The following is an 11873-nucleotide window of genomic DNA, read 5'->3' as shown; positions in this document are numbered from 1 at the left end:
AAAAACAAACAAACAAAAAAAAACAACAAAAAAAGAGTTGCCTGCAAAGAAACTGTACTCTCTGCAGATGCAGTTCAACCCTCAGGAAATGGTACTTGTTTTGTTTGTTGTTTTTGTTTTTTTAAAAGATTTACGTCTTTTTTATTTATATAAGTGCACTATAGCTGTCTTCAGACACAGCAGAAGAGGGCATCAGATCCCATTACAGATGGTTGTGAGCCATCATGTGGTTGTTGGGATTTGAACTTGGGACCTCTGAAAGAGTAAGTTAAGAGTCAGTGTGCTCTTAACCACTGAGTCATCTCACCAGCCCCCAAGAAATGATTCTTTTAAGAAATAATTATTTATTCAGTTTTGATACAGGATCAGGAACTATCTGTGATTACATGAAAGAACTGTAGAAACACATCTCTTCCAGACAAATACCTGCGAGGGTCTAGATTTTGTTCAACTTCTTCCCCAGATATGACTTGTGAGAAGAGATTAAGGAATGAAGCATATCAAGGAATCTCTTCTCTGTATTTTTTCTCTCTCTGCTTTCCATCCCCCATGAGAGGACAGTCTTGCTCTCCATGGACTCCCATTGCCATGATATTTATCTTCAGCAGAGCCAGGCATCTGTGGGTAGAGCCCTCGGAAATGGAAAACCTAGGAACGATTGTCCTCCTCTTTCTCCCTCTCCTTCCAGGGTCTCTCTGTGTAGCCCTGACTGTCCTGGAACTTGATCTATAGACCAGGCTGGCCTTCAACTCGGAGATCTGCCTGCCTCTGCCTCTCAAGTGCTAGGATTAAAGGGGTGTGCCACCACTGCCCGGCTTAGTTCCTATCTTTAAATATCATCTTAAAAGATACTTTGGTGATAGGTACACAGAAGCAACTAACACAGTCTTCAGAGCTGGGCCTTTTTTTTTTTTTTTTTAGTTTAAAATTTATTCATTTTCAGTATTCAGTTTTTTATTGGTTATTTTATTTATTTACATTCCAAATGTTGTCCCCCTTCCCAGTTTCCCCTCCACAAACTCCTTATCTCATCTCCCCTCCCCCTGCCTCTATGAGGGAGCTTACCCCTCCACTCCTGACTTACTGCTCCAGTATCCCCCTGTGCTACAGCATCAAGCCTCCACAGGACCAATGGCCTCCCCTTCCACTGATGCCAGATAAGGCCATCCTTTCCCACATATGCAGCAGGAGCCATGGGTCCATCCATGTGTGCTCTTTGGTTGGTGGTTTAGTCCCTGGGAACTCTGCGGTTAGTTGATGTTGTTCTTCCTATGGGGTTGCAATCCCCTTCAGCTCATTCAGTCCTAGTAGTATATTCGTTTATTTTCTATTGCTGTGATAAGACACTATCACCAAGGCAATGTATAAAAAAATAGTATTTAGCTGATCGTGGTGATGCAGACCTACAACCTAGCACTCTGGAGGCAGAGGCAGGTGGATCTCTGTGAGTTCTCAAGGCCAACCTGGTTTACATTCTGAGATCCAGGACAGCCAGGGCTATGCAGAGAGACCCAGAGCTACAAACAAAAACAAAAGATAAAACAAACAGAAAAGAAAGAAAGGAAAGAAGGAAGAGAAAAAGAAAGAAAGTGCTTAACTGGGCTTTTATTTTCAGTGGGTTGGAGCTGTAGCTGCAGAGCAAAGGCTGAGCTCGTATCTTGATCTGAAGTCAGGAGGCAGAGAGAACACACTGGGAATGGCAGGAGTCTTTTGTAACTGCAAATTCCCCACCCTCCATCCCCCCAGTGACACATCTCCTCCAATTAGATCACACTTCTCATCCTTCCTAAGCAGTTCTACTAAGGGGAGGGGGGGGGGAGAAATGACCAAGAATTCAAATATATGAGCATATGGGGCTATTCTCATTCAAACTATCACAAGTAGGTTGGGTACACAACGGGCAGAACATCTGCATCCCCCCTCCCTCCCTCCCTCCCTTTCTCCCTCCCTCCATCTCCCAGTCCCTCCCTCCTCCTTTCTTCCTTTTGATTCCATCTTTCTAAAAATTTTCTACAAAACATCACTTCTACTATATGTGAAGGGAAGAAGGACCCACATGCTCAGGGTCTTGCCTAGCTAAAGAGAACAGGAGTTGAGTGTGGTAGCACATGCCTGTTAACCCCAGTACTTGAGAGAAGGCTAAGGGTAAATGAAGTAGTAGGAGGAATATAAATTGTAGGAAGCTATGGGCTACATAGTGAAACCTTGTTTCAAAAACACAAGGGCAAGGGGAGAGCAGGGGTGGGGGTGGGGGAGATCTAGTAGTAATCACATCTCTACTCTCTATTCCCTGTATACAGAATTACATGGTATGTGTTTTGGGGTGTCAGCTATGGATCCTTACTCTCTGCTTCCTCCCGCTCAGGATATCCAGATGCTGCTGCGTACTGGACTGGATCTAGTGTTACAGCTCTTTCAGGCGAAGGCCTCCTCTGATGCTCTTCAATGAAACAGCTCTCTTGAAGGATCTTAGTTTTTGCGCACATTTTTATTTGGGGTGGGCTTGTACACACACACTTTATTCAGGGTGAACCCAGGGTATATATGGACCTTGGAAAGGTGGGAAAGAGTTTTTGGGGTAAATGAAAATCATTGGTTTTAAAGTTTTAAAGTTCTGGGGATGCCTCATTTGTATGGTGAGGCTTTCCAGGAATCCCAGGTCCTTGCTGGGCAGTGTTTTCCTGGGGGATATTGGGGGGCCGGAATTGGACCTGTAGGTCTGCCAAGGACCACTCGATCTTCCCCAGGTTGGAGGGTGTTTGTTGGGGTTTGGGTTCCTCAGACAAGAGCAGAGAAGGGGAAGTCCTACTGGTAAAGGGATTTCTCCATTTTGCAGTGAGCTCTGAGAAGCTATTTTGTCATGGTAGACTTTGACCTTACTTATCAGGGTTTCACCACACAGAATCACAGAGGAGAGTCTCTTTAAAATGATACCAGACACAGGTGATAGTTCTGATTGACTGTGGTCTCTACATATAGGGCCTCATCGTCGAAGGTCCCACTCTGATTTTCTTTCCTCAACAATAGGAATATTTTTGTTTTAACCATGAATGTTCTGTTCATTTTGCTGTGGCATTAAAGGGGAAAACCCCCCCACATAATATCCAATACCATGACTTCATGAATATTATTCCTAAGAATATATCCTTTCAATAAGATTATGAGTTGATTGAAACAAAAATATCCAGTAAATCTTAGTGCAGGTGGCAAGAGGATACAGCTCCCTTCCTCTATTAAAAATGCCAGTGAAGTTGTAATATTAATGGTTGAAGTTCAAGATACGCTATTTCGCCAAAACCAGATACATGTAAAATAGCCCCGGGTCTGGAATGGATCTGAGCTGTGTGGTCCTTTACAGCCCTGAGCAGTCTGTCAGTAGCTCTTTCAAGGAGAAGGGGATGCAACCCTGCTCCCTGCTGCTTGCTTGGGGGGGGGGGGCTTTAATTCAGCCACCTTGGTGGCTTCTTGCCTCCCTGGTCTCTGGTTCCTGTTGGAGCCTGCTTGCCTGGGTCTCCCTCTTCCCCAGAATTCCCATGCAGCCTGGATTCGTGCTTGCAGCCCAGCTTGGAGGAAGCTGTTCAGCTGTCCCTGCCCTCAACTCTGCGTCTCCTTGGGAAATCAATCTCATTCCGGGCCCATTTGTTATCATTCTCTGGACTAGTGTTCTTTTACATATATCTCTTGCTCTGTCTCTAAGCTGCTATGAGACAGAAGAAGGCTGGAATGGTTTTAGAGACGTGTGCATCTGCTTGTGAATTACTGTCTTGGAGAAGAATAATCCAGCTTCCCTCTAGGGAGGGAAGGAGACCTGTGGAGCAGAGCTGCACTAGCCAAACACATCAGGACCGCTGTCCACCTTTAAAGTCATGAAGAATGATGCATTATTGTTCTTTTACATCACTGAGTGTTGGGTGGCTTGTTACACAGTAGTAGCTGACTGATGTATGGACACAAAGCAACATACAGGTCCCACCCTGGGACTTACCCAGACCTAGAATGGAATGATTACATAAATGGAATTGGTCACGTCTGAGTTTTCATGAGCATGCTCACTGTTGTACCAGTAACATTACCCGGCCTAGCACTGGGGAGGAGGGGGTAGTGAAGGCAAATGGAGTCTAAGGAGCAATCTACAGCTCTCATCCATAAACTACACTATCTCTCCCCTCCTGCTTTATAGAGCTGGGGCAAAGGAGACAGGATGAGATTTAGAGATGCCTATGGTCCTAGGGACAGTGGGCAAATGCCAGGTCACATGGCCCTGCTAGTGGTAAAGCTTGGAATTCTCATGTCTCTGGGACTCTAGGCTTCTCTTGTGTGTCACAGATGGCAGTGCTCTCCACATTCTTTCCAACGACCCTGCTGCTCTTTGCTAGCTCATCGGAGCTCTTCTGCCAAGCTCATGTAATTTTCTTTCTTTCCGGAAAGTCACGATCTTCAGAGGGCTCCAGTGTATGTCTTGGTAAGCTGACATTTGACCTTGCTAGTGCTTCTCCTACAGATGAGGTGTGAGAGTTTTCAGTTCAGCTACCACATAGGATTTTCCAGGGGAAACCATGGGACAGATGGGGGTCCTGTGTATGGAAATGCATGCAGAAGCAGGGGCACACGGTGGGAGGTGGCTCAAGAAGTTAAGGTTATGGTTTGAATTAGGAATGTCTCCCATAGGCTCATGATTTCTTGGCTTGGTCTCTAGTTGGTAGTTGTATTTCGAAGGCCCTGGAGCTTTTAGGAGGTGGAGCCTGGCTGGTAGAAGCAGTTCACCAGGACTTGGTCTTTGAAGGTTATATCTACCCTCAACTCTGAGCAAAGCTTCAGGATTCTTTTCCACCAGCATGGAGTAGCGACATGTCCCTATCACCATGAGCTGTATATCACCATGAGCTGCCTCTGTATATTCATGATGGACTGAGAAACCCCTGCAACCAGGAGCCCAGACCAACCCTTTCTTTCTAAAACTGCAAAGTAACTTATAAACTTAGGAAGGCTGAAAAGTCTTTTGTTTCATTTTGTTTTTTTGTTTTCTGTTTTTTTCGAGAAGGGGTTTCTCTGTATAGCCCTGGATGTCCTGGAACTCACTTTGTAGACCAGGCTGGCCTCGAACTCAGAAATCTGCCTGCCTCTGCTTCCCAAGTGCTGGGATTGAAGGTGTGTACCACCACCGCCCTGCAGCTGAAAAGTCTTAAAATGGGCTACCTTAGGCCCGAGAACCAGGATGGCTAGCCAGTGGCATATTTCACTGTGAATCAGGATCTCCGGTGTCCAAGGGCAAGAGAAGGAGATGTCTAGGCTTAAGAAGGGAGAGTAAACTGGTCCTTCAACCACCTAGGAATGGAGATCAATGGGCTGTGTCAACTCGACTACACTTGGAATCCTCATTTTCTTTTTTACGATGTCTGGGGGTGCTGGGAACTGAATTTGGACCCCCTGAAAGATCATGGCTCACTCTTAACCACTGAATCATCTCTCCAGCCCTGCTTTTCTTTTTTAATTATGTGTGTGTATTCTGGGTGGGGGTTTTGTGCATGTGAAGAAGGTGTTGAGTCACTAGAGCTGGAGGATCCAAAATTGTCACCTGAAAGAACAGCAAGTGCTCTTAACTTTGGCAACATCTCTTTTAGCCTCAAGGGACTCTCAATTTTGAGTGAATGTTTGAGAAAGTTTCCAGAGAGGTTTAACTGAGAGATCTGTTCTCAGTTGTCTCATTGGGGTTCTAAACTGGATGAAAAGGGAGAAAGTCAGAAGCCAGCTGGGAGGCAGCATTCAGTTTCTCTGCTCCTTGGTCTGTGGAGATGTGAAGATCTTATCCCATGCTTCTGCTGCCATGAACTCTATCATGCCTTCCCCCGACAAGAAGAGCTGCCTAAAACATATATGCCTACTTGCTCTCTACATCTTGTCCAAGGGTTGGATTCTTTATGGAGGTATTGATAGAATGAAGGAGAACTTTCCTAGAAGCCTCCAAAAACCTGTATTTGTATAATGTGATGTGCCCTCTTTACAGCAACCACTTCAGATACAAATCCATGTCCTTAGGCTGGAGCTGGGGTTGGGGTGGGGGCAGCCTTCTGTAGCACAGGGTCTGTGGTGATCTGGGGCTAATCCCATCAAAGAGGAGTGGAGGGTAGGGAGCTGCCCTTGGGCATTCCAGGGGTGGGTAGCAAGCCATACCAGATATATTTTTTACTTTTGGGTTGCTGCGACCAGCAGAAACAATGTAAGGCTTTTGTCTTGGCTCACCATTTGTCCTGTAAGTGCTGTTGGTAAACTGCAGGTGCTGCTTGCTGAGAGCAGGACAGACTCTCCCTACCTCAGATTCACCCAGGTTTATCGCTCTTGTCCTTGGAGACACTTTCTTGGGGCAGGCTGGCCTCTGTGCTTCTGTGACAGGGTGAAAGAACAAACAGCTATAATAGCACCCTTGAGGACAGATAGAAGGCGAACCCTTTCTAATGGAAGTTACTATTGTTTATCCTGTGACTGCCCGAGGTGGGGAGGAGAAGTAGGAAGCTCATCGGTGGGGTGAACTCTCTGCTCTAGCTGGAAACATCCCAAATAGAACTCCAGCCTTTATGACAGACTCAGCCCAGTCTTTCTGGGGCATGTTGTAAGTGCTCAACTTGATGTTTATCTACCTGCTGTTTGCTGCTGATTTTATTCTTGCTTGCTTTCCCACTCTGGTTACCCTAGATCGTTCTGCTAGCCGTTGTGGGGCCCGATTTATTTTGTTCTCTATCTGCTTCTTGCTGTATGTTCTTTTGCTTTTGCTTGATACATGTTTAAAAATTCACTCAAACAAAACCAAATCTATCCTAGATCACTTTCTGTAGGGAATGCCATTTTAGAGGATTCCGTGTATTATGGCAGGGAGGCGTGGCCTGTCTCAGTTTTCTTCACAGTTGAACAAGAGGAAGAGAGTGACAGGTGGTATTCAGGGATGCTATACCAAAGACTTACCCCACTGACCGACTTCCTCCACTTAGGGTTTACATTCTAAACGACATACTAAATTCCCCACTCCCTCACTTTTCAAGACAGGGTTTCTTTGTGTAGCCTTGGATGTCCTGGAACTCACTCTGTAGACCAGACTGGCCTCAAACTCAGAGATCTGCCTGCCTCTGCCTTCCAGATACTGGCATGAAAGGTGTGAGCCACCACTGCCTGGTACATCCTAATTTTTAAGTATCCTTCCAAATTAGCACTAACTGTTAGGGACCAAGTATTGAAACACATGGGGTCAGTTCCTATTCAAAGCCCAACACTAGAGAAGTAGCTACTGCGGTGCCGGAGGATTCAGGGATGCTGCTATTGGCGGGAGGCAAGATGAGTGCTCAGAGTTTGACTGTGTTTCAGAGGTTGATGCATCTGCAGGGAGAGAAATTCATATTTACCATCTTCCCCAATCGTCCTTGCTTTTTCTTTCTTGATGCAAATGATCAAAGGATGGATGTGGACTTGGGAGCTAGAACAGAAGTGGAGATAGGGGCAAGCAGACCCACAGAGGGCCAGAATTCTGCAGGTACCTGCCAGCCTGTTCCTATACACACAACACTGGGGTAATAGGATCCATGCCTACTGTCAGGGCTTGGGATAGAGTTAGGACAAGGCCACAAGGTAGACTAGAGGACTGCCACAAACAGAGGCTGCACAAAGGGCTAGGGGGAGGAAGTGAGTCCAAGAGATTTATTCAGCTCAGGCTGGCCTGGAACTTGCTATGTGGACTAGGCTGGCTTCAAACTCACAGATACCCTCCTGCCTCTGCCTTCAAATTGTTGGGGATTAAAGGTGTGCTCCCTGCTCCAGCTTCCAAGTTTTAAAATACTGAGTGGAACAGGGATGGGGATTTAGCTCAGTTGGTAGAGTGCTTGCCTAGCAAGTCCAAAGCCATGCTTTTGGTCCCCACTGTTAAACAAAACACCAGAATTACAAAATACATGGGATAGGGCAGCAGCTATTGTTGAAAAATGTGCTACACAGTGCATATGTAGTAACATAGTAATATTAATACTGCAGCTTAATATATGTAAGGAAAATTGTAATGTGTACAGTAATTAATACATACGCAAAAATATAGTTGTATATTGTGCATTTTAGCTCATTAAACCACATTAGTTCATTAAAAGGCATGGGAAACAGCTGAATTTGATAAAATTAAATGAGCTTATGAAACAGTCTCAGTGCTCATATTAAGTTCCTACCACCACAGGCAGCGCCAAGCGAATTGGGACCCACTATCCCGCCGCCTCTCATCCTGTGCAGGGGTCCTGAGCAGCTCAGCCTCCACCCTACCCAGAGGCCCTGTCCCCGCTATAGCCCCGCCCCCCAGGGCGGAGCTTGAGAGCTTCCCGGCGTGCTGCGCGGGCGGGGCGAGGGGCGGGGCGTGCGCGGAGGCGCGGCAGTCGCGGGACGTTAAGCTGGGCCCGGTTGCGGGAGAGGAGCGTGGTGCGCCTGGTGTAGGGCCTGCTGCTCCGAGGCGGCGGCGGCGGCGGCGGCGGCGGTATGCGCGTGTGAGATGCGGCCGCGGGTAGCCCGGACGCGAGCGGCGGCCCCCGGGGCAGCGGCGAAAGTGAGCGCGGCCTCTTCAGAGAGAGGCGTGCAGTGCATGAGGGCGAGCGCGTGGGCGCTGGGCATCCGCCGGCCACGCCGTCTCCATAAACACTTGTTTAGGACTTGTTCGCCTCGCTGAGGCTGCGGCGCCGGGCATGGAGCCCCCGTCCGAACCCGAGCCCGAGCCCCAGCCCCTTGCAGAGGCCTCTGCCGCCGCTCCGCTGCGCGCACCAGAGGTGGCGCGGCTTCGCGAGGAGCTGGAAAAGGTAACAGGCCGCGCTTGGTTCCGGCCCTGGCTGGCTTCCGCATGTGGCCGCGACGCTCTGAGCAACCTCTAATGCGGCCAGCCCTCTGCGTGAAACCGAGATCCCCACGCGCGAGCTGCGCAGCCTCGGGCCGCGGGGACCACGGGAGAAACTTTTGTCACGTGCATTTGTTGTCTTTTGTCGGTGGCCCTTTGACCTTCCCCGGAAGGGATGCAGGGATGCGGGGATGTGGGGAATACAGAGGATGCAGGGGATAGGATAGTCGGTTGACCCTGAACTGAGAGAGCAATTGTTGGGACTAAATAAAAATACGAGTTTCTTTTTTTTTTTTTTTTCCCTTTTTGGTTGGGGGATTACACTGTGAACAGAAGTGGTCACTCTTTTTACGCCTTAGCTAATTATTACCTAAACGTTGGTAAAATGCACGCGCGCGAGCACACACACACACACACACACACACACACACACACACACGAGATATCCTTATTTGATTGAGCGTCCAAGTTTGACTACGTTGGTGATGATGCACTTCCTGTGCAATCCCAGCTCTTGGGTTTAGTAGTCGACAAGAGAGAAGGCCTTTGTTAAATTTTAACTTCAAGCCTTTATTAAACAAGGCTTTCCCCACTTTTTTTTTTTTTTGAACTACCAGAGGAGAGGAGAATGCTTAGAATCTCCGAATGGGAATTATTATATATTTTTATATATTCTGTAGTTAAGAACTACAGCTCGATTGTTAAATGTGAAAATGTCCTGTGGATTCTGTAGGTTTTCAAGTTGATTCTCCTTGAAAAGCGACATTTAATTTGCTTAAACGCCACATGTCCTATTGCCAGAGTGATGTATTAATAAAGGTTTAGGAAGTTGCATAAACATTTGAGAAGCTCTATTTTTCTATATTTAAATATTTTTGCGTGTAAACTTTATGTTATTTATTTGGAATTTACTCCTGGAGAATTGTACATGCATTCAATTAAATCTATTTCGTCCCTTCAACTTAACTCCCATTCCCTCCCACACATTCCCCTTCCAACTTCATGTTCTTTTTTTTTTTTTTTTTTTTTTAATATCTCAGTCCAGCTAGTGCTTGCCCATATGTGTTAGATAGAACCATCCAAGGAGCACGGGCACCACAAATCCCATGTGTCAGTCTTTCTCCCTTAGCTGTTGTCAACTTCCAGTAGCTCCTCAGTTAAGGGTGGGTCTTGGGAGCTCCTATTTCATGTAAGCTTGAATTTTTGCTATGAAACCCAAACTTTTTTATTCATATACCTATGTAAAATTTTTTGTGAAATGCTGTTACAAAAATGTGCTGAGGTTAACTATATGAAAGTTTTTCCTAGATCCCAAGAAATCCCTTTTGACGTAGGAACCACCTGTTATAACAGATTGTAGGAGTCTTTCATACTTTGGTTAGCTCCTGCTCCTGCTCCTGCTGCTGCTGCTGCTGCTGCTGCTTTATATATATATATATTTTTTTTTCCCCATTTTCCCCTAATACATAGTACAACTGTTGGATTTTAAACTTGTAGTTCTTAAAGACGAGAGTTTAAAAGTTAACCTAGTTTAGTGCAATTTAAATTACAAGACGTATTTGCTTTTATTGATTTATATTTTTATTTATTATGGTTCTAGGAGAGCTATTTTATCAGTCAACTTTTTAATTTTTGAAACACGTTCTTTTTAAGTTGCCCAAGCTGGCCTTGAACTCCCACTGTAGCCCAGCCTGGACTTAAAGCTGTAAGTCTCTAAACTCAGCCTTCTAAGTAGGTGGGATTACCTGTGGCATCAGACTTGACTTTATCTTAATTTTTTTTTTAAAGGAGAAACAGATTTTTAAAAGGAAAATAGAGGAAAATAAGAAAGAAAGAAAAACAAACCAAAACCAAGCCCTACATATTGCCTCCTTGTTACTTTTGACAAAAGAATTGTGAAGTGGCCCAGGGTAGCTGGTGTTACCACTGCCTCTAGCCCATATGGAAAACACTTTTGCTTGTGAGTAATGCTGACCAGCATCTTTGCTCCCCTGTGTCGTTTTTAAAAGGGAGAGCCTGGGTTTTATTCTGATGTTAGGGTGAATGAAATACGAAGGGTACTTTGGGGTGTTCTGAACAGCTTCTTGTGGTTAGTATTATAGTTGAGCCAGTACCTGTCTTGGTGCTAAACTCAATAGGAGACTGAGTGTTTTCAGTGGATGTGGACTTCAGTACCTTTGTCAGTCACATCTTGTGTTAATGTTAAGTTGGCATACAAACTAAATGTGCGTTTCTGTTTGGGTTAGGTAAAATGCCTCCCAGTTTATAAGAAAGCCCTTCAGTATTTACTTAACAGACTATTTACATAATAGAAAAATCTGCATTGGTAGACAGGAGAGTCACAAGGGCTTACTTAACAAGACATGCTGGTTAGATAGATACCTGTGCTTTACTTAGAGTTTTACACAGGAAAGCTTTGCTTTGTAAATAGCGAGTTAGTAATTTTGTGAGGGACTTAGGTTTTAAAGCCCACTCATTTTAACAGTCCTGCAGTCTGTGGTATTTGAAAGTAGAAGCTTTTGACATTCTGAATGTTAAGGGGAAAGTGTCATAGTAGCTTTGTGTGAGTGGATACTTACTACCCTTTGTCAGCCATTGCCTTTCCCTGTTCTTGAGAATGAATTAACTGTCAACAGAATGACTTCTTGGTTTGATGGTGGTACCTGCTTTGCTGGCTTTAGCTGCAGAAAGGGACCTGAGTTCCTCACATAGCGGCTTAGGGAGCGAGTCTCAGAACCTGGCTAGAGAAGGACTGTAGATAATGCTTAGTCGTTGTTGCCCTTGTTTCCTTGAACTCCCACTAAGTGGTCCAGGTTTTATCCTGGTCTCTCCTTATTTGGTTCTGCTTGATACTGGAACACTGACTCTGAGAAGGAAATTATGACAGCTTGAAGAAAAGGGTAAACAATATGTATACCATCCGCAGTGAGTGACAGCATCTGAGGAGAATTGGTAGGGTCAGGGTCAAGTTCATTAGCACTTTCTCATTTTCATCGACACAGTCAGTGGTGAAACAGTCTCAAAC

At 45.6% G+C, this 11873-nt stretch overlaps 1 protein-coding gene across 4 annotated transcripts in view; it reads left to right on the top strand.

Moving 5' to 3' along the window:
- Positions 1-4341: 4341 nt before the first annotated feature.
- Uri1 (URI1 prefoldin like chaperone) overlaps positions 4342-11873 on the top strand; it is a 61393-nt gene continuing 53861 nt past the window's right edge. Inside the window, exon 1 of one of the 4 annotated variants that reach the window (XM_021168667.1) lies at positions 4342-4462. Coding sequence is in view for 2 of the 4 variants with exons in the window: in XM_021168665.1 (XP_021024324.1) it covers positions 8703-8813 (111 nt within the window). In the remaining 2 variants the exon portion in view is untranslated. Of the gene's footprint in view, positions 4463-8370; positions 8814-11873 lie in introns of those variants that run through there. The other 3 variants (XM_021168666.2, XM_021168665.1, XM_029479368.1) reach the window with 3 other exon arrangements.

This window comes from Mus caroli, chromosome 7 (genome assembly GCF_900094665.2).
Source record: "Mus caroli chromosome 7, CAROLI_EIJ_v1.1, whole genome shotgun sequence".
In the NCBI taxonomy this organism is placed as follows: domain Eukaryota; kingdom Metazoa; phylum Chordata; class Mammalia; order Rodentia; family Muridae; genus Mus; species Mus caroli.
This window is presented reverse-complemented; position numbering and strand designations above follow the sequence as displayed.